This window comes from Gordionus sp. m RMFG-2023, chromosome 4, assembly GCF_954871325.1.
Source record: "Gordionus sp. m RMFG-2023 chromosome 4, tfGorSpeb1-WG-v2, whole genome shotgun sequence".
In the NCBI taxonomy this organism is placed as follows: domain Eukaryota; kingdom Metazoa; phylum Nematomorpha; class Gordioida; order Chordodea; family Parachordodidae; genus Gordionus; species Gordionus sp. m RMFG-2023.
The window spans coordinates 23,252,201-23,276,530 of record NC_088778.1 but is presented as its reverse complement, the minus strand read 5'-3'; the positions used below and the strand labels follow the sequence as shown (position 1 = coordinate 23,276,530).

At 27.6% G+C, this 24,330-nt stretch overlaps 1 protein-coding gene across 2 annotated transcripts; it reads left to right on the top strand.

Moving 5' to 3' along the window:
• Positions 1–5,189: 5,189 nt before the first annotated feature.
• LOC135927755 (ribosome-releasing factor 2, mitochondrial-like) lies at positions 5,190–23,302 on the top strand. 2 transcript variants are annotated; one of them, XM_065463920.1, is made up of 14 exons: positions 5,190–5,211; positions 5,260–5,412; positions 5,525–5,628; positions 9,183–9,369; positions 11,121–11,438; positions 11,779–12,063; positions 17,553–17,698; positions 18,796–19,399; positions 20,240–20,598; positions 20,734–20,919; positions 21,921–22,061; positions 22,210–22,422; positions 22,708–22,852; positions 23,013–23,302. In XM_065463920.1, exons 2-14 carry the CDS (start codon positions 5,274–5,276, stop codon positions 23,168–23,170), a joined length of 2,985 nt encoding a protein of 994 aa, XP_065319992.1. In that variant the 5' UTR covers positions 5,190–5,211; positions 5,260–5,273; the 3' UTR covers positions 23,171–23,302. The 2 variants fall into 2 exon arrangements, with proteins under 2 accessions (XP_065319992.1, XP_065319991.1); XM_065463919.1 differs by having other exon boundaries at positions 5,201–5,412.
• The last annotated feature ends 1,028 nt before the right edge of the window (positions 23,303–24,330 follow it).

The following is a 24,330-nucleotide window of genomic DNA, read 5'->3' as shown; positions in this document are numbered from 1 at the left end:
TACAAACATAACGATTATGACAATTGTCACTTTCCTGTGGTGCATCTTCACTGAAATTTTAATTTAACATGTTAACAATAAATATTTTTATCCATTCGCCTTAAAAAAATTCAAAAAAGTACAAAAATAACGATTATGACAATTGTCACTTTCATGTGATACATCCAGCGTCCACATGACAGGATTTTCACTGGATGCAAAGCCTCTTCAAAAACCTGTGCCTACCCCCTCTATTATTATTTTCACCTTTTTAATTTATTGATACACTTTCCAGAGAATTAATAAAGGATAACTTAAATTAATCTATCTCTAACCAACTATCGATATTTTGTAAATATAAAGAATTTATTTTTTAGATAATAAATTCAATTAAAACCTCCATTATTTACAATGAATTAATTATTATGGCATTATGAGCTTGCTAAAATATATAAACCTTTTAAATTACATTACAAAGGATAGCAGAAAGTTTTATTTGGAAAACAATGTGTGTGATTGTTTGCAATATACAGATTTGGTCGATGAATTGTATTATAATAATTATATAATAAAAGTATTAATTTTTACAGCAATAAATTTTGTCCTATTTGATCTCAAAATTTAAAAGATAACCCCCCAAAATTTTTATCATACCCCCATTAAAGCAGCCTACCCCCTCAAAAAAATAGGATGCAAACTGTTCCTACCCCTCCCGCTCATGTAGACATACATCTTCACTGAAATTTTAATTTAACATGTTAACAATATCTATTTTTACCCATTTGCTTTAAAAAAATTCAAAAAGGTTCAAAAATAACGATTATGACAATTGTCACTTTCCTGTAGTACATCTTCACTGAAATTTTAATTTAACATGTTAACAATATATATCCCATTTGCTTTAAAAATAATCAAAAATGTTCAAAAATAACGATTATGAAAATTGTAACTTTCCTGTAGCACATCTTCACTAAAATTTTAATTTAACGTGTTAACAAGATCTATTTTTACCCATTTGCTTTAAAAAAATTCAAAAAGGTTCAAAAATAACGATTATGACAATTGTCACTTTCCTGTGGTACATCTTCACTGAAATTTTAATTTAACATATTAACAATATCTATTTTTACCCATTTGCTTTAAAAAAATTAAAAAAGTTCAATAAAAACGATTATGACAATTGTCACTTTCCTGTGGATCATCTTCACTGAAATTTTAATTTAACATATTAACAATATCTATTTTTACCCATTTGCTTTAAAAAAATTTAAAAAAGTACAAAAATAACGATTATGACATGAAATTTTAATTTAACATGTTAACAATATATATCCCATTTGCTTTAAAAAAATTCAAAAATGTTCAAAAATAACGATTATGAAAATTGTCACTTTCCTGTAGCACATCTTCACTGAAATTTTAATTTAACGTGTTAACAAGATCTATTTTTACCCATTTGCTTTAAAAAAATTCAAAAAGGTTCAAAAATAACGATTATGACAATTGTCACTTTCCTGTGTACATCTTCACTGAAATTTTAATTTAACATATTAACAATATCTATTTTTACCCATTTGCTTTAAAAAAAATTAAAAAAGTTCAATAATACCGATTATGACAATTGTCACTTTCCTGTGGTTCATCTTCACTGAAATTTTAATTTAACATATTAACAATATCTATTTTTACCCATTTGCTTTAAAAAAATTCAAAAAAGTTCAATAATAACGATTATGACAATTGTCACTTTCCTGTGGTTCATCTTCACTGAAATTTTAATTTAACATATTAACAATATCTATTTTTACCCATTTATTTTAAAAATATTCAAAAAAGTACAAAAATAACGATTATGACAATTGTCACTTTCCTGTAGTACATCTCCACTGAAATTTTAATTTAACATGTTAACAATATTAATTTTTACCCATTTGCCTTAAAAAAAATCAAAAAAGTTCAAAAATAACGATTATGACAAATGTCACTTTCCTGTGCATCTTCACTTCAGCTTCATGCAAATTTGACGCAATATACATAGCCTCTGGTTTGCATGAGCATCAAAATGAAATCCATTTATTTAAAAAGCTTAGAACTCACCAGGTTCTAGAAGATATTGTTGCCGAAAATCCTCTAGAAACCAGGCATAATATTTACGAAAAAGCTCTAAACAAAAGATTCTTAGAAACTCCGAATATATATATGTATCCGGAGGTGATGCCCTCATATATTTCGATAAAAAGCAAAATAGATAGACTATTACAAAAAAATCGGCCTTCTTTGCCGCAATCAATCGATGAAATTGTTCTATCGCCCGAATATATCATCACAAATAGGGGGATATATTTTTAATTAATGATGATAATAATAATAATATATTGGTATTTGGTACATGTAGCATGCTAAAACCTATTGAAACATGTGATAATGATAGGATATATATGGATGGTACATTTTATGTTGTACCACGACTTTATTATCAGTTATATACGATTCATGTCTTATATCAGCAAACTATGCTACCTTTAGCATATGCACTCCTTCCTGATAAGTCCAGAGCCATGTATATAGAATTATTTCAAATAATTCTAAGATACTGTGGAGAATTTATTTAATCCCAGATACGGGCAGACTGATTATGAGGCCGCCGCAATATCTGCCCTAAGATTTGTTTTCCCTATCGTCATTAAAGGTTTATTTATTACATATATTTATTATAAGTTTTTATAAGCTGATTCTTCCATTTTTCCCAAGCCATATGGCGAATGTCAGGCTTTAGGGTTAACAACAGAATATAGAAAATCTACTGTTCACAAAGTAGTCAGACGTATGACTACTTTGCCCTTTTGTCATGAGGAAGATATCTCTCAAGTTAGAGCCTCGTGTCTTGCTATGTCGCAAGAAAATCCTTTGTTAATTAATTTTATGCAATATATGGATTTGACATGGCTTTCCGTTAATGCTTTATTTCCTTATAGCATATGGACTAGGTATTAAAAAGTGTAATGTATATATACTAAATATATTTATAATTTAGATATCAAGTTAATGGTCCTATAACGAATAATCATTTAGAGGGCTATCATTATAGCTAAAAACGATAAACACTTTGCGCGTATCCTAATATATACTCTTTAATAAATATTTTAAAAAGACATCAACATGCGAGTAAAATATATTCAAATTAATAGTGGGTTGAATGTAAATAGAAAAAATCGTAAATATATTCAACTTAATATTTTAATAGATAATTTATATTTCCTTTATGGATGTATTTCGTTTTTTAGATAATATATCTTATTTAATCAAATTTCAATCTTAACTCGCGTTTATTTACATTCATTCATTTTATAATTTTATAAATCTTTTATAATATATTGTATATTTTATTTGCATAACCTTTTGTTTTATATTATGTTATTATAAATAAATTTACAAATAATAGTTTTCGCGCATATTATATACTTCACTAATAAAGTAGTTGTTTCAATTGACCCAAAAATAATACACGTTAAAGTGGTTTATATATATTTTAAAATTAGGTAAAATTTTACTCTTAATAATTTATTTTACAATAGAAATAAATAAGTGATTTTATACATAACTAATGATATTCAATTTATTTTTCTATTTAATTTTAAATATAATTTTTTATATATTTTTGAGAAGTGAACATTGTATTAATTAGTTTTCTTTTTTAATAAATTATATTTTCTTTTTTATTAGCGTCTACATGAGAAAAAATACTCCCTACCTCTTATTAAAAATATTTTTTACTCCCTATCCCTAAAAGATATTTGAGATCATCCACGCTATAATATATTCGATGATCACGAAAAACAAAAATAAAGGATTTCTCAGAGAAAGGAATGCTATAAATATTAAAGAAATCTTTTTTTAATATTAATTTAATTTAAATAAGAGTTATAATAAATTTAAATAATAAATTATATAATAATTATAAAATATAATATAACATAAATTATAATATAATTTAAAATAAATTTTAATATTTATCAATTGAAATAATTTATGATATATTATAATAATTATTATAATGGTATGACCATTTCGCGATTTATTTTATTATTTTTACTTGTTTTATTTTTATAATAACATTAAAAGAATCAAATTCTTAAGTTTCAGTATAAATATATATTTATAATTATATAATTTAGAAGTAATTTAAATATTGTCGTGTGTCACTATGTGAAATACAAAGAACTGGAACTGAAATACAAAATACATAACACGGTCGTCGTAAAAATTTTCATTAACTTCAATATTCGCGAATTTTTAAGTTTTTCGAAAAAATTCAAAAAAAAAATATAATGATATTTATTAAGATAATTAATATTTTTTGAGAAAAAATAATTATTTTATTTACAAAATATAAACGACAAAAATATATATCAAAAACAAAAACAAAACTTTGAATATATATAAAAATTATATGTATTTTTTAATAAAATACAGTTACCTCATCTCTAAGGATAATTTACTAGCCCGGCCCCATTTTCTCCGTCATTATTTCTTAACGTTAACAACAATATTACTGTATAATATTATAGGTGAAAGAGATAAATTTTGTATGCTTAATATATATTTATCATTATATAATAGTAGTTTTATAATATTAAAATGATTTATATAGTAATAATTCACAAAACACTATAATATTAATATATAAATTATATGTGTTATATATATTGAAAATGATAGATTTATAATATAAAAAAATTTACATATTAATAATTTATAAAATCCTATAATATTAATATATAAAAATTATTTTACTTTGTTATTGTTTTAAAAAAAATTAATTAAAATGGGTAAAATATTAGATTAATTTTTAATATTTAATTATAATTTTATATAGGAAAATATTGTAGTTCAATTATTTTTCATTTTTCTAATAAATTATGTTTTGCTCCTTATCAGCGTCTATATGAGAGAAAAAATACGTCGTACCTCTCAATCCAAAATTATTACTTACTTACATGTAACTACTGCTTCCTCACCAAATATAATATGGAAATATTTTAAATAAAATTGTTATTTACATCTATATAAAGTAATAACTATAAAATTAATATATTAAAGTTATAGTTATAATTTATAAAAGATATAATAATATCAGATAGTATTATAATAAAATGATATATCTTCATAATTTATATATTATATTTTAGCCTTTTTAAGTTTTTCATTCATTTAATATCTCGCTATTTAGAGGTGGAACTTATATTAATCTTTGATGATTGATATATTGTAATTTAATAGTATTTAGCGCATTTATGGCATGCCCCTTAGGATGCCTTAATTATTTCCACTTGAAGACCTTATTCAAATTATCAAGATGCTATTTAAAAACTGTAGCTCTCAAAAGTCAATACACACAAGCAGAACGAGACATTTATAAACTAAGGAATATTGGTTTGATTATTCTTTATATATAAAATAAATTAGATATTTCCAAAAATAAATTATATTTCTTTAAAGAATTATATTGGATTGTAATATTAACCAATTTGATTTAAAATTTTAGGTATTTTAGCACATGTGGATGCTGGCAAGACTACCACGACAGAAAAAATCTTACATGTGGCTGGTATTGTAAATTCTATTGGTACAGTGGATGATGGAAATACAGTTTAATAATCATTTTTGAATAAAATTAAATATTTCTTGTTCACATGATCTAGGCCTATGTGTATTCAATTTGAAAATTATGAGATAAATTATTTATAATTCATGCTTATATAATTTGATTTAGTGTTTGTATGTTTAATTAAAAAATTTTTTTACAATCTAAAGCTAAAAATTTAATTATAGAATAAATATATATGTTATCATCCCAAAAAACATGCATAGCAAGGGTGAATAACAGGTAATTCCTAACTCCCTTTGCAAATTCCCAAGTTTCAGAATCATTTTAGATTAATAAAATTATCCTCCTTTCTCATTCTCATAAAAAATATTCTTTCTAAATGTCACCTGGCCAAAGGCCTAAAATTTGAGCTTAATTCCCTTATTTTTTTTTATGAGAACCCCCTATCCCCTTAGGTACTACATCCCTGAGGTTTGTTCCACTTTTCTGATATCAAGTTAATATCTGCTAACCAATTTTTAAGATATAGACAAAAGTGTCTTTTTAGAGAATAGAATAAAATATGGATGAAAAAAAAAACCGCATAAAACTAATTGAGTAAAAAAAGTGTTTATTGGACTAAATAGTCAATTTTTTTTATAAAACTGATTTTTTTTTATTAAAGTATCAAATCAAATTATAAATGATTAGTTTTAGAGGAATAAAGGGAACCTTAGAATTTAATATGAGGAAAATGATGTTCGGGATCTGGAACATTTACATTTTTAAAGAACCAGAAAAATACAATAAGATCTTATTATTTTCAAAAAAATTATCTATAAACTAAAACGCATTATGGAATCTAGCACTAATGAGCAATTTTTTAGTTATCAAATTTTTTTTTATTATATTTAAATAATATTCACCTGAAAAAAATAATATAGTAAATAGAGGTCTGCAATGGAGGTGTTTTTAGCTCACTTGCCCATGCCTGCCCATATAAGTAAGCAGATGGGTGGGGTGAAAATTTTTAAAGAATGGGCAGGCAAGTTAAAACAATTTGGTTAAAAAATTTTAAACAATGGCCAGATGGGTAATAAATTTAACTTTGATTTGTTATTTAAATTCATTTAAGTAAACTTAAAAAAAATATATGCTCCATAAAATTTAAACATTTTTAATACCAAAGTTCCAAAACTCAGGATATTGTTGTCAAAAGAAATTAATGAAGTAAAAAAATATATCGAAAACATTGGATTTGATTTGCATGAAAGAATATAACATCCTGGATGGAAATCAAATTTACCCGTTTTCATAAAATCAGAATTTAATTAAAGGGTATTAAATTATAATGCCATATTTGAAATAGATAACATCCATGAAACGATGGAATGTCCTTGATTCCTTGGTCAAGGGTTCAGCTCCTGGTTTGGGACTTCACCTTCATTGATCCAAATGCACCATAAACACAACATCGATGCCCTTGCCCTCACAGAATTCCGGAAAATTATCAAATAGAGTTCCATAGACCCTTTCTTTCTTATTTATACCCATCGCCTGCTCAATTCTCACCACCTACGGTAGCAAAGCTCAGTGTTTTTTTAAAGAATTAGGCAAAGGATTCATAAATCGGCCAACCTAAAGGATTTCTTTTCTTATGACAAAGACTTGCTATCTCTATTATTTGCTCTAACTATCTAAGTTCTCTTTCATCAAATAATCTTCCATATCTATTTTCTTTCTTCCCTTCTCTTTCCTAGTTTTCATTTTTTATTATCCCATATCCTTATCCTTTTCCTATTTCTTTTTTATATTTTTCACCTTTATTAATTTTATCTTAGAAAAAATTAATTATATGCTCTTACCTTTTGATAACATATTATATCTGTTACTATTCAAATAAAGTAACTAATTAAAAAAAATTTTAAAAAATTTGTATTATATATTGAAAGTTAGAGAATTATTACTTAAAAAACAGGGCAGGCAATCAACCTTACGTCAAAATTAAACTGAACATGATAAATTTACTGGAGTCATTTTACAATGAGTTATTTCTGAACAGATTATCTTAGTGAAATGGTGGTTTTCATATTTGAAGAAATACATAATTTGGAAAAATTAAATTGTCCTTATTTCATATACTAGCATAATATATAGTAAATATTAATACATCTCTCTAGATTTATTACTAAAAAAAATGTAGAAGTACCTGTAAAAATTACTAGTTAATTTATTTATCTTATTTAATTAACTGGATAGTTGTTTAATCTTATTAGTAACAGTGTTTGAAGCCAAATTCTGGAACTTTTGTAGGACAAATCAAAAAATCAGGACCTAGAACCCCCCTTTTAAAAAACTTCTAACAAAAGTGCAAGCATCTTATTGCTTTAACAGATTTGAAACCCTTGGTACTACAACAAATCTAAGAACCAGAATTTAGAACCCATTTTAAAAGGACCGGTTCTAGAAAAAGTGCAAGTATCTTATTGTTTTGACAGAGTTTGTAATTCTTGGAACGGCGACAAATCTAAGAACCAGAATTTATAATCTATTTTTTTAAAAAAATATTTAGAACCCTTTTTAGTCTAGGTTCCTAACTTTGATTAGCATCAATAATGTTTATTTATTCCTTATTTAATCAAATTAGTCATTTATATTATCGTCTGCCTCTTTATTTCATTTATTATATTTTAAAAATGTCATCGATATATTTAAAAATAATTATAATGTGATTGGAGAATAAAATAATAATTGCAAGAAAAAATAATCTTTAATGTCATTTCTAAATTATTCCATTTTTAAGAGATAAATTTTTATATTTTATTACTTTTTATGTAATATTTAATTTATAAAAAATAAAACAACTGGGAAAGAATTTTTAGTCCCTCTTATTATTCTACTGTTTAACAAAGTTTTATCGACTTGCAAAAAAAAGCCGGCGTGATTATGCGAGGAGGGTCCTTTCTTAATTCACGTGCATTCTATTCAGGACAGTCGTACGACATGCTGAATGAATTAGTCATTTCTTATTTGTATACACTTTGTAATTGTCTTATCTGGTTATTTTTTTGAGAATTTGTTTCCAGAACCGGTTCCTAAGTTTTACATTTATCCTAATTTATTTAATAGAATTTTAGGTATTAAAATTTTTATATTGAAAATAGCAAAAAAATACATTTATATCGGCCAATATTATTATATAAAAATAAAATGTATAAAATCGACTCGTTAAATTTTTATTTATTCTTTATTATAATTTATTTAAACATTTGCTTCATCAATAAGTTGATATTTTGAATACCATTTTAAAGTTTGACCTATCTTAGACCTTGCCTTTATTAGATAAATTTTGATTTCTTAAAATCAAATTCTCAAAACCGTTTCTAAAATGGGAGCCATTCATTTTACACGTTCATCATCGCGATTCCGTTCTGTAATGACTCTCAGCTGACGTTGTGCATAGTTTTAAGTCTTTTCAATATATATATCATTAAAACCTAAAAAATTTAAAAGAACATTTATGAATTTTTTTATATAGAAAAAAACAACAGAAATAGTTGTTCTTAGTAATCTCATCAGCAAAATTAATATCAATAAACTTTTAATAAATTTTAAGGTTACAGACTTTATGATCCAAGAGAGAGAACGTGGCATAACAATTGCAAGTGCTGTTGTCGCCTTCAATTGGCGAGGTCACACCATAAATCTTATAGACACACCCGGCCACGTAGATTTTTGTATCGAGGTCGAGAGGTGTTTGAGGGTCATTGATGGAGCCATTTTGATACTCGATGCTTCTGCTGGTAATCTTAGATTATTTAACACACTCATATGACGAATTACATGAATTAAGAATATTAAGCAAATGTGTCGTATTTAGAGGTGGGCGCTAACCCAATTTTTTATTCATGACTCATGTTGGCACTAAAAAAAATCACGCCCACAAATATTATTAATTCTTGCTTTCTTTTTTTTCACAATTCTACATATATAACAAAAACAACAACAAAATAGTCTAATTTTTGTAAGTATTCTAAGAATTCAGTAATATCACATTTATAAAATAAAAAATATTATTTTAAAAAAATGCAGATTTCCAATATTTTTTTTATATTTTAGCTGTGTTGGCCTTTCTCTAATAAACCATTATTGCCTATAGAAAATAATTTACTGACTAGAAAGAATAATGAAGTTTGACAAAATTTACTGGTTAATTTCCCGAAGAAAAAATAGGGATTTAAAATCGACGATATTTGATTTTTTCTAAAAATAAGAACATGTGTTCAAATCATATGTTTATGAAGCTTTAAAAAATTCTAATAATAGCTTATTCAAAAATTCTTGAAATTTGAATTTTAAAAAATCAAATTTTTTGTGATTTGTAAAATTTTTAAGGAGATGTTTAATTTTCATTTATATAACTTTTTCTAAAATGATTTAATTTTAAAATCAGGGTTGTGTATTTGACCGGTTAAATACATAGCGGTCAATTGACCGATATTTAACCGGTTAAATATGGTCAAATTCAAAAAATGTTTTTTAAGTCAATATACTATTTTTAATATAATAGTAAAATGAATATGAATATATAAAATTAATTTTATAATATTTTTTTTTTCATTGTCATTCAATAATTGATGTTTAGCTATATGGCAGAATCTTCTTCTAAATCATATTCAATATTATCATTTTCTTTAATATTTTTAATCAATTTTCCTATTGTCGAGATTTTCAATCGATTTCTATTTTAATAGGAGATTAATTCAAATCCAATTTCTTTCTGAAGAAGAAGTAGAAATAGGAATCATAAATAAAATGCCACTTTACTTAATGGGCATGGTGAGCAAAGCTCATTCCACTAACTTGAGTCCAGAGTCTGATGTTTCTTATAAAAGTTACTGCTTTCCATATAATTTGCTACATGTCGCTTTTACTTCTGAAATTTATAATATCATTAAGTATTTTGGCCATCACCACCTTGTAAAATTACTAATTATATTATATATATCACATACTTCAATAAATTCACTACTAGTAAGATGCTCCCTTGATATTGGGGACCCAATAAATAAGCAGCATTGTGATCAATTTATATCTGGTTTTCTTTTTTAAAACATATTTTTAATATTTTAGAGTATTTGACCAGGGCAAATACTTTTCCTGTCAATTGACTGAATTTGACCGTTGACCCTATATATTATAATTATGATATGAAAAGGCTATATTCCTAAAAATTAATTTTAATAATTAAATTATCCGTGATTCATGCAAAATTTTTCTTCGCTCAATCAACTCCCCCCCGGTGATTTTTTAAAACGCTCATTCACCGTCGATTTAAAATTCATTCACACACATAATCTGACTTATCGGGTGACGATTTTCACGGCCCGCTCCCACTTCTAATATTGCTTATCAATTTGAATCGAGTAATAATGGTCAATTATGATAATTAATCTTAGCTTTTGCGAGCAATCAGTAATGTTTGTACATTTAAATTTATCATTTTTTTTAAAAAAAATAAAGTTTTTATTATTACATTAATCAAACAATTAAGGCGTAGAGGCTCAAACTGTTAAATTATGGCATCAACTGCGTAGGTTTAAAATTCCGACTATATGCTACCTCAACAAGATGGATAAAGACACTAGCTCGATCAAATTATGCCTAAATTCTCTTGAGCATAGGCTAGGGGCTAAGCCCTTACTAATCCAATTTCCTATCTACCGTTACAATTTACCGACTGAGACTACGAATGTACCACCACTTACTAAGATAGACCTTAAAGGGTTGAATGGCCCAAGATTTTGTGGAGTTTTAGATTTGTTAGACAATGATGTAGAAAAGAATAAAAAGATCAGCGAAAATGATAAAGGTGAATTTCCGTTTTATCAGTACTACAAAATACATAAGGTCGGCACGAGCTGGTCTGAACCGGTCCTAGAAATTTGAAAAGGTTTTCCAGCCTGGCCTGTAAATTATTTTGCCCGAACCCGACCTCCATCTATATGTAATATTATTTTTTTTATTGTGAAGATAAAAATTTGAACACGTAATTTACATTTATTTTTTAAATTAAATTATGATTTTTGAGATTAAAAAGTATTTAATAACTCTAAACCTCAATTACACATTCATTACAATTTTCACAATGCACCCTCTCTCCCCCACTCTATCCCCTGCATATCATTTATCTTTTTCTAATAAACTACCAGCTCTATTTTCACTCAAAAGGTGTCAACTCATAGAAACTCTAGCAGACCTAGATAGCGATATCATGGACAGATTGCTCACATGTGAAGATCATAACTTAATTGCCAACTCTTCCCTACGTAATTCTATTCGTAGACTCACGTATAATAGTTCGATTCTCCCGATATTGTTAGGCTGTCGCTCTCAAGGGCAGGGTTATATCGAACACTTACTCGACGCCGTTACCTCATATTTGCCGAATCCTATGTTCGTTGGAAACGAAACGGTTGGTTTTGACGAGAAAACTAGTTAGAGTTTTAATATTTATACATTACTATACCTGATTTGATTTATAGCTTTTTTTAGTCACATGATGTTGTTTTTCAATACTAACTAAACTAGACTATGAATTCTTTTGAAAAGGGGCACATTATGATGAGTCTTTTCCTGCATATTTTTAATTTAGAGAGCACTATTTTAAATAGCAGGTGGATATTTCACATGTGTTTGGAATGCTGCTTTATGAGGTAAGATCCAGAAGTAAAATCGATCCAATATCAGCCGGTTCAGAATTATTTATGATTGTTTGGTTCACTCTTTTCATATTAGCCTAAACTATGCCTGCGCCGGGTCCAATATCCTATATATTCTGCGTCTTCATGAGCAGGAGGGGGTGGGGTCAGGGTTGCCATGTCTCCCCCCATCAGCAGGAGACTCCCGCAAATTTTTAGTTTACACGCAGACCTCTCTCTCCCGCAAAACTACCGCAATTAGAAATCTCTCGCAAAGATCTACCGCAATTATTTTTTTTAGTATTTTAACGTTTTTAATATATAAATAATAATTTTGAGACATTAATTGATTATTTTTATATTTTTTAAATAAATTTTAAATATTTATTCGAAAAACATGCCTAGTTTGTAAATTTCTTTCTATCCTGTTTTATTTTTATCCAATAATAATTCAACATCATTTCATTCATATAAGTCAGTACAGGGGAGTATATCAACATCGATTGCTATACAAAAATTTTCTCAAAAATAATAAATAATACAGATGCAACTACATTTGTGGAAATCGTATACATCTATCATGTAGTTCAACATTCACAGAGCTATATCATCACAATGTGGGTCGAATTTATTTCTCATGATATTTAACGACTCCAATATAAGTGCAAACCTTACTTGTGGCAGAATAAAAATGGCACCTGAAACCTGAAGTCAATTTTAGACGATTTGTTGGGCATCCATATGCAATTCTAACAGATGCAATAAGGGAATATTAAAACATTTCCCTCGATCCTTCGCTATTTCAACAAGAATAAGAACATTTCAATAAAACTGTTAAAATTTTTTCCTCGGATAGTGAAAAATCCAACAATGTAGCTAGCCACATAATGGTAAATATAGCTGATTCAGGGTTATCAATGATTTGCCTGTCAACTTTCTGCTCTGATAATGCCTCTGTAAATTAAACCAAAGTTACCGTGAGGCAGCACAATAATGAATTAATACCAATTGGCTGTATATGCCATATACTACATAATTCTTGCAAGAAGGCAATGAATGTACTATCTATGGATGTGGAAATAATTGTGATGAAATGTTTTAACGAATGTTCATCAACTAAAAGAGTTAATGAATTAAAAGAGTTGGTGAAGTAGTCTGACTTGGAAAGGTGTGAGTTGTTGCGATATATACCTATCAGGTGGTTGTCATTAATACCTGCCATCGATAGAATTATAAAATTTTACAAACCCTTAAAAAAATACTTCTTAAATAGAGATTTTAAAAGCTGTCCTAAAATTTTGAAAAATTTTTTCGAGTATGAAATGGCAGAAACTTATTTGGGATTCGTTTCACATGTAGGAAATCTACTACATGCAGTTAATATTTAGTTGCAATCAGAATATTCTTTATTAAAAAAGATTCACAAAATCATGCTATAGCTCTGTTCATCTCTACAGTTAAAAATTGATAATAAATTTTATGGCGCTATTGCTAAAAGTATTATATTAAAATGTTCAAATAATACTCTAATTAATACATTTTTAAATGAAGCAGTTATTTTTATTAAGACAATTTTAGAATATTTACAATGAAAATTTTATTTTAATAACTCTATTTACAAATGTATAAATATTATGACCTTGGAACAGAAACCATCAATTGATGGTTTTTATAATTTAATAAATATATTAAAAATCAGAGTTGTTAACGCTATTTTTTAAAAGCAGCTAGCTCCAGCTCCCGCTACTACATTTTTAAAAAGAGCTAGCTCCCGCTCCAAGTAATGGAGTGCCACTCCATAATCGCTCCTTTGATTTTCATTTTTTTAGAAGGTACACGAAACAAAATCATATTTTTTTTTCAAAAAGTTTTATTGATATTAAATGATCTCTCAAAATATTTATAATCTTTTACTAGCCTTTAAAAGTAATACATTTTTTAAATTAGAATCTTACAAACATCCACACCTCTCCCCTAAGAGATTTTTTGTAATACTAAATAAGCGCTCCACAGGAGCACTAGAGGGAAGCGGGGTTTTGTATTTTATAAAGATATTTTTAGTTCAGGTATAAAAAAGGAGGTCTAACAAGTAATGAGAAAATTAAAATAAATATTAAAAATATATTTAAAAAAGCATCATATCTAACAACCGCTCAACTATAATGAAATGCTCAAAAAAATAATTAACCATTTAAAAAAAAATTATTCCAAAATAAAAAAAAATATAGTTATCATTTCGTATTTAAAAGAAAGATTTTTTACTTTTAGATGCATTTATAGATTGGAGCTGCTCACTTTTAAAAATGAAATACTCTTAAACACAATTTATTTGATCATTTGGATCAACATCTTTTAGGAGTTCAAAATATTTTTTACATGATGGAAATGGAAATTCGATTTCTTCTTCTATGATCTCTAAATCCATAATACCGAAAACTATTTTTTATTATATATCTATAAAATAAATATTAATATGACTTAAAAGATTTTCCAAAAAATTTTCAATATAAAAATGAAAAACTTGATGTATAATATTTAGAATGTTTAGAAGAAAATAGAAATCTGCAAAAGTAGGCCCGGCCCGACCCGAGGGAGCTTCGAGTTGCTGGTCGGGTCTTAGAAATTTCTTAAAATATATCTAAATTTATCAATTTTATGTTGAATTTTTTATGTAAAATTAAAATAGCATATATCGTTTATTTTGAGTAATTATAAAAATTAATTTCTATATTTAAATAAATTCGGGCCTTGCCGGGTAGGCCCGATGCAGATCACTAGAAGAAAAACCAATATAAAACTCGGCTCAACATTTGATAATGGATAAATTTAAATAAAATAAATTTCATTTTTATCGAATTTTAATTAGTATCTCTGTGAATGTTGTATAACTAGATAAGTGATTACAATTGCCACAACTGTAGTTGCATCTGTATTATTTCTTATTTTGGAGTACCTTATTATGTATTTAAACGTGATACGTGATAATTAAGCGTCTATCCCTATAATGTTATACACACTAGAGACCTTCATGGGCCTAGATTTTAGGACCAAGCCCGGCCCAGGCCCATCGTAAAAAAAATTTTAAGCCCAGGCCCGGCCCGTTTTTAATATTTAAAAAAATTCCCAAGCCCGGCCCAAGCCCGCTATAATATTTAAAAATTTTCCTAAGCCCATAAAATTATTTTATGTATACTTAACTTATGCTGAAGTAATACTAATAGAAATATAATATTTTATTCAGTAATAATATATATATATAATATTAATAAATGATATAAACAAAATTTTAATTTATATTTTCAAATTATCATTTAAAAATAATATATTATCTACAATTTCGTTATTTAAATTTGTTGTTCTTTCTTCAATAACCTTTCCAATAGTACTGAAATTCCGTTCACTGGAAACATTAGATGCTGGAATTGCATGAATTTTTTTGAATTGGCAAGATTTTTTCATGCTTCTTCCACCAATCTAGGATGCAGTCATCATAGTTGATATCCTCTTCATTTAGCTGAATATCCATATATAAAAATCTCATCAGCATCCGTCTCATTATAAAGTATTGTATCATCCTCCCATGAAGACATATCCAATAATGAGGATGAAGCTAAAAATATTATATAGCTAAAAAGATTTATAAAGTATTGTATCATCCTCCCATGAAGACATATCCAATAATGAGGATGAAGCTAAAATATTATATAGCTAAAAAGATTTATAAAGAATAAATTACTCGTAGCTCTAGTAACCCTCGAAGTTTGGCCATCTTTGGGAACATTTTTGGGAATATTCCCTGATTTTCGCTGTTTCGTGCCCAGGCCGTTGTGCTAAGTTAAGTAAAATTATACCAATTTCCGATTTAAAAAATATATACTCTCCCAAGGTGTATAGGAAATTTGATAAATAACACTAATAAAATCAGAATGATTTGTTATATTTATCCTATTAAATATCCTTAAAATAAGCTAAATTTGAATTTAAAAATTTAGGCCCAAGCCCGGCCCAAGCCCTATTGCAAAAATTTTCAACGAACCCAAGCCCGGCCCAGCCCGCTAGAAAATTTATAATTAAGCCCAAGCCCGGCCCATGAAGGTCTCTAATACACACACGGTAGATTTCCAATTGCGGTCGTTTTGCGGGACATTCGCATAAAATATATTTTTAATTGTAAAATTAAAAGTTTTTTTCTATAAAATTTTATCTTGTTTACATTATTTTATATTTAAAAAAGATCGTTGGTTTTTTTTATAAATTAATATATTTTAATAAATCAAGATGTTATTTTTTTATGAATAATAGTTACCGACTTTGTATTTATAAACTAATTATAAAAAATAATAGGCGGATAATAAAGTCAATTCAAAACCCCGGCCCGGCCCGCAAAAATTTTTTTTTTAGCAATTTTTATATTTCTACTGCAATTTTCATATTTCTCCTGCATAATATCAAATTTCTCCCGCAATTTGAAAATTTTGACCTGGCAACCCTGGATGGGGTATGTGCAGTTTACTTCCAATTTTCTTTAAGGGGAGGCATTTCGAGGGTATGCTAGAGGCATGATAAATTTATTGGGGGATTATCTATTAAATTTTAGATGAAATAAGGCAAAATATATTGATGTAAAAATTTATTTAATACTTTTATTGTAGACCTATTATAATATACATATATTACTTTACATGACCAAATCTAAATATAATCATAGTTATAATTTTTCAAATAAAACTTAATATCTTGATAATTTTCTGCTATCTTTTTTAATATAATTTAAAAGCGTTACACCTTCTATCAGCAAACTCATTATTCACGCCAAACAATTTACTATAATAATGCTTTCATTATAATTGAGGGAATTTTTAAGTTAATTTATATTCTAATAAATAACTTTTACATTCACATTATTTGATAGTAGAATATTGATAATTTAATATTCTTTTTAAAATAATGATGGGATGGTGGTACGGCACGATTATAATTAAAAACGTGCAATTCATGACGTGGTAATATCGCCGCCTAGCTGTATATTTTTAAAGTGAGTAGGTGTAAGTTTTGGAGGAGGGGCGGATTTACTTTCAATGAATAACCTAAAAAAGAAACTAACAAATGAATATATATATATTTATTAACGCTGGGTACATCTCTAGTTAGATGTGTTTAAAAAAATTCTTCCCTCCAATAAATTATTTCTGTTTTTAACCCATAACCAGTTCCAATACAAATAATAAATTTAGCTTGTTAGCATTTTTAAATTATTTACATATTTATTAATATGAACTCTTTAGAAAGCCTTAAGAGCCACCTTAACTACAACAATAATGATAAATACTCCCGATTTAACGATACTAAAACCGATCTTTTTAGCTACGATGAGTCACTTATTATCAAGGAGAACTTGCCCTCTTCTATCGGGCGCGCAAATGATTTTGATGTATTTTTTTAACAATATTATTATTATTTGTTGAGTTTTTTTTAATATGCAGTTAGAAAAAATAGAGATAATTTCAGGTTTTTTTGAAGATTTTGATTCACTAATTCAGGTAGCTTAAATCGAAATCGCCAAGAATAGAAGTTGGAGCCCAACCGACCCTTAATTTTTTGAAACCGTCCCTTAATATTTTTGTATATGAAAGAAAATTTTCCTAATTTCAAGCCTTGAAAACTTGCAACGGCCCGGATATTAAAAATATTTTGCACAGGTGTGACTGCCCCCCCCCCCCCCTAACAAGTCAAAAAAGATTATTTAATTAAATTTCCTACTTTATCTTTATTGATTTTTTTTTAAAAAAATCCTAAATCAGAGCCGTTTATTTTTTGCTGATATCAAATTATTTAGCCCTCGAAAAATTATAATTAAATATTCCAGTTTTAAATAATTTATTCATTTTTTCGGAATATTATTTATTTTTTTTAATTACATTTTTTTCAACGAAAAATATTATATATTTTTCGTCTAAAAAAACTAATCACAATCCGAAGAGAAGAAATTTAAATCTCGAATTCTTAATTTATATTTTTGTCTCATTATTGGTTTCGTTCGTTACATTTTTGATAAAATATCCTTCTAATTTCTCTTTTTTAAAAATTAAAATAAGTTTTAAGAAATAATTTAAACCAATATTTCAAAATTTGTGAAAAAAAAAACCAATCAATATAATTATTAACGGGTCAGTATATATAAATTCTCAACTTTGGCACCATTGGCAAGATGATACTAATTAACGCCATTAACTATCACGATGTCGGAACAAATATTCAATGCGAGTTGCAACATTGATAGTAGAAGAAAATTTCTAGATAAATATTGAGAAACAAATTTTTTATTTTAAAAATATTCCGATTTTAAAATATGATATAATTACTGTTAAGGTTTTTTTCCAATATTTTTACATAAGTATTGGTTATATCTCTCCTATATCAAGCACTGGTATCCGCAGAAAATAATATCTTGACATATCTGCCATTATCTTGAATGCAGTAAAACGCTCCAGTTTTTTATTCAAACATTTAAAAAATAATTTTTTAAAGTGGTCCCATCCCGACATGACTTACCTAACGGTTTTCAAGCTAGTCAATCATCGAGAACACGGACTGTTAGCTTTGGTAAGACTCTACACTGGTTCCTTAACCAGGGGCCAATCGTTGGTTAGATTGGAAAATAATTGTAAAGTTCCTCCTTGCAATACATCATTGAATGGGGGGAAAGAATTTGATCACGGTCGAGATACGATGGTAAATAAAGCTGGAGATGAAACAATCGATTCAGATGATGCAGTAAACAGTTTTTCGCAAACAAATAGCACTAGCCAATATAACGATAATAATAATAACAACCTAAATGATTATATCAACCCCTCATCCTTACATGTCAATATCGATTTTAATGCAAGCTCCAAACCCTGTAAAATAGGCGACATATGGAATATCCAAGGCGAAAACCTAACGCTCGTATCCGGTTCTGTTTCGGCTGGACATTATACTGTAGTGCGCGGACTTGTAGCCAAAACTGGAGATACGTTTGTTGCGCCGCAATTATCTAAAAAGTTGGAGACAAGATTGGCAAAAATGTCTATCAATACTTCTGAATTTGGGGATGGCGCAAAAGAAAAACACATAATGGATGAGTACATAGGTTAGGGCTTGATAAATTATTTTTTTTACTCTACTTATAAAAAAATTATTGTTGATTATAGGTAGAAGGTTGTACAGCTATTATGCTCTAAAGCTTAAACCAGAGGCAGCAACTTATGAATTTTTTTTCTTAACATTTTAATTACGATCTCCTTATTATCTTCTGTTTATATCAGACTAAAAGCTTAATCTTGTTTTAACAAAATTTATAATTTTATCATTTGAATATCATTTTTTTACACCTCAATATATATTATAACTGTTTTGTTTGTAATATTTAGCCATTATCTGCGATTAAACTCAATCGAATCATTAACATTAAAATCGATAATTTAACCAATATAAATATTATCCATGAGATGGTACTTGAAATTGGACTAATTTTGCTTATTTAAAAACTGAAGGTCAATTTTGAACTAAGATAGTTTCTTTTAAAGAGGAATCTTTGGGAAAATTCATTTAAGATTCACTATATATAACCTTGTACTTTCAGAATGTTTATCCTATATTACATGGAAATTTGAAAGCTGGAAAATTTCATTTGATAACCTTCCTTTCTTTCGTCATTATTCGTTAACACATGATTAACAAATTTATTTTATGGAGTTATATTTTTAATAATTTCAATTGTGCTTGTCAATGCTTTCAATTATTTTTTCCGTTTTCCTTTCCCTCAGGATTGTGTGTCCTCATTATAGGTCAGCGTGATTTATTTTTTTTAAACAAACCATTTTGCAGCTCGTTAAATATTTCTTTAAGTTAGATCAAGAGAACTGAGTTTCGATAATATTAAATTAATTATTTTTGAACGTTTTTAATAATATCTATTTTTTCTGAAAAGTTCGAACTTCCTTAGCCCATAACACTTACAAGTCTCTCGAGGTGCCAGAACCCATGTTTTTCTGTACAGTCGAATCAGAAAATCCTAGAACTCAAAGATCTTTGGAGAATGCTCTGGAAATTCTTAGCATGGAAGATCCCACTCTTAGAATCCATACTTCAACGTCTATCTTTGGTGGAGGTTCGAAGAGATCTAAAAATGACCAATGCTCGGAAAGTTCAAAATTGGATGATGACATTAGAAAAAATAGTCATGGTAGAACTGTCATAAGTGGTTTGGGAGAGCTACATATTCAGGTGGTTAAGGATCGAATCCGAACAGAGTTCAGTGGACTTAAGGCTTACTTGGGGCCCCTCACGGTAAGTTTGCTGAATTTAATGAGTGTTTTCTTTGTCAAATTTTAACAATTGTATGAAAATTAATTTGGCTAACGTAATAAGATTTTTTTAAAAATAGTTATCATTTAAAGACATATATACTAAAAAAATTTACAGGTAGCTTATAAAGAAACTCTTAAAGAACAAATATATGTGTCAAAGCACTTGACTAAAATAATAAACGACAAAAAATTGACTTTAAGCTTGTCTCTGACTTTTGTTCCACTAAAGAGTCAGGAGGATCGGAGCACGGAATTTAAATCGTTAAAAATCCTTTATACTAAAGAGAATCAACTGACTCGCGTACATTTACTTGTTATATATTATTTATAGACATAAAATATTATATTTACCCAATTTTTAACAGTTATTCGCATAAAAGTTATTTTACGAATGATTCACGTTATTAATTATTTTACGCCAATAGCACATTATTGGTCGATACCCAAGGCGAGCTATAGGCTTGATCAATGACATAAAAAACACACACATATACTGACTATTAATTTATTGGAGTGGCACGCCATTTTAAATTTGGTTTTTAAACACTTGACCCAAAAATAAAAATATCCAGCCCTGTTTGGTTTTTTATTATGGATGATATCCTAAAACGAAATAAATTATAATATAAAGCGGTTATCAGTGATTATTATTGTATATTTAAAACTTAAATTATTTTAGGGTCGTCTCTTTATTCAAAAAAATTGGCAACTTTTCACTTTACATTTTTTTTATAAAAATAAAATTTGTTATACATTATAAGGAGAAAATGCAATCGAATAAGTTTAGATGATAATATAATTGACCTCCAAATTAATTAATCAGTAATTTTAGCTGATACCAACGATAATAATATTGTAAATAGTATAATTATTGAGGAAAAAATTCAATAGGAAAATAAAAATTAACAGCACTTTCTTTTTTTATCGATTTAAAATTTTATATTAGGCGAGGCGATAATTTTATGGGTTTTAGTATTACCTTTTTGTTATTTTTTCAACTTTAAATAATTTATTGAGCTCGTTTTTTTAATTTAAGCACTCTTATTTTATCGAAAATTACCTTTACTTTCTTTATAAATTTCAGGAAATTTTATAATGAACTTTTGATGAAATTACAAATTATATTAAAATTTAAGGGTAGGAATATTCTACCCATGTTGTAATACATTTCCATCATAATCAGATTTTTTTGAAAATATTATAACGTACTCCCAAATATAATTTAAAGTATGGAAATTAATTATCATTTTTGAGTATCGGATAAAATTTAAGTATCGATCGATATTTTTCATTCTTATCTAGCTCCCTAAACAGCTATTAACCGCACTGGATCATAGCTTAACCGTAGCATTATCTAACGCGGGTCCCCTCAAGGGCTCTCCTTTGGTAGGGATAGCGATTCATTTGCACAACATCTCTTGTTTGGCTCATTCGGATCATCAAGTACATGCTTGGATTATGGAAACATTAAAAAAACTTTCATTAATATCTTTTTGTCGATATGATATATAATTATTTACTATGCAAATTACGATGTTCTCTCATATATAGATCAATATATACACTTATGAAAATAAATAACAATCAACAGTTGTCATTTGATAAGCAGCAGGTGGTGGCTAAAAATGAGGAGGAAAATGGGTTATATAATGCAAGTCGAAATTACCTCACGCCTCAACTGATTCATTCTCGGCATTTTCGGGACTTAGTTTGCAGTCTGGTAGTACCGGGTTTGACCCAGCTTTGCGTATCTAGTGCTGTTAGTCCACTTTCGAATCAATATTTTTTGAATTCAATTGAAGAGGTAAAATTTCAGAAAATATAAAGGATTTTGTAAATATTATGAGATTTTAAAAAGTTGTGAGAGGTATTAAATCTCTTTAAACTTATTTTATCTATATAGGAATGTAAATAAAATTAGGTATAATAATAAAAATATATTAGTTATTACAATTATTTTTTTTACTAATCCACACCGTTATTATTTTTCATATTGTTTGCGTGAAACGATTACATTAAAATTGTAATTTAAGTAGCTGATTATGGATGTTATATTTAGCAATAAATGTTTACAATCATATTACCTAAGGACAAAAAATCATCAATCAATGCCATATTGTTAGAGCCAATTGTAGATGTAATTATAGATGGAGTTCCTTCACATCACCTTTCCATTTTAAAAAACGATTTAAACCGTAGAAGGGTTAGGAATATTGAAGTTTCACATTCGAAAAGTAAAGATCACATATAATTTTCTGATATTTGTTTAAGATCAATTTTCTCTTTTTAAATTTTACAAAATACTAAATAATCACTAATTTCACAAATAGATGAATCTAAATAAAAGTTATTCATAAATTTTAAAATATATTTATATAATCTCTTTATTTTTAGCCTTTGGAAATGCAACCGAAAATATCTCATACGACGTTAAGGCCTCTATTCCTCTGATAAACATGGCAGATTTCGCCGGAAAATTGCGAATGATAACATCTGGTGCTGCCTCTTTTCATATGTTTTTATCTTCATATGAACCAATCAATGAATATTAGCATTATTTATATTTCGATTATTACAATATCTCAATATTTAACAGTCTAAGATTCCATTATTAACTAAAAATATTACACATACATTGAAGCCTCCAAAAATAGCTATTCAAGATCAAGCAAAAATACTTATAAATCAGCTAAATTAATTATATAAAAAATATCTACAATGTATGCTTACCCACGTTACCCTGAATAAAAGTCATAAAACACCCTCTTTGTTTATTTAAATTTATATAAAGACCTGCAGACCTAGCCAGAACCCGATACGAAACGAACCGAAAGTTTGGGCTAGGTTTAAATATTTATATCAGTAGGAAAATGATGGAAAAATCCTATAATAGAGCAGTTAATATTCATTTACTACTTATTTTTTCGATTTTCATATAATATAATTTGCAAATACAGCCAAATTTTTATAAAATTGCAAATTTGGACCTGACTAAAAATTTTTAATGAATTCTGGGCCGGGCCTAAAATGTTGACTCTGATTTATGTAATATGTATAATTTTTTATTGCAATTCATTTCTATTCTAAGTTTATAAAAATTGTCAAAAAGGCATGATTTACACTATTTTGTTTAGTGGGGAGGGGGGCAAAAACTTTTCGAAGGCTGGGCCCGCCCCTCCCGATAGTTGCTGTACTAGGTATTAATAATGCCGTTTGATAATTTCCCATCTGCTAGGAAAGGATTTAGCATCGATGGAAATCCAGCTCTACATCTGCCAGGGCATGGTAAATTATTTGCCAATGAGAGAGAGAATTTTATGGAAGTTATGACCAACAGTGTTTACATGAATAGGGGGGAGGGGGTATTGTATACTAGAGGATAGTAAGCCTCTAATGGGGCAAGAATTACAAATATTAGGTGAAAGGGGAGGGGGGAGGGGTAAATTCAAGTGGTGACCTGAGATTATTACAAACTCATATAGATGCTGGTGTTGAATATACAAGTATCTAGAATGTTTCCTACCTGCCTAATATGTTATCATTATAGATGTATCCTGGATGGTAAAAATTTTAAATAAAAACTAAAATATTTAAAAACTAACCTAAACAGATAATTATATTGCTAGATATAACAGCATTTAGACTATAATATAAATACAAGTGCAATCAGAATGTTAGGATTGGTTATGATTATGACCTTTCTCAAACCAAT

Coding starts and splice junctions, on each gene's coding strand:
- LOC135927755 (XM_065463920.1), top strand. CDS start 5,274: ATGGCATGCCCCTTAGGATGCCTTAATTATTTCCACTTGAAGACCTTA. Junction 9,370..11,120: donor GATACTCGATGCTTCTGCTG/GTAATCTTAGAT, acceptor CAAACAATTAAG/GCGTAGAGGCTCAAACTGTT. Junction 22,423..22,707: donor TTTTGAATTCAATTGAAGAG/GTAAAATTTCAG, acceptor ATATTACCTAAG/GACAAAAAATCATCAATCAA.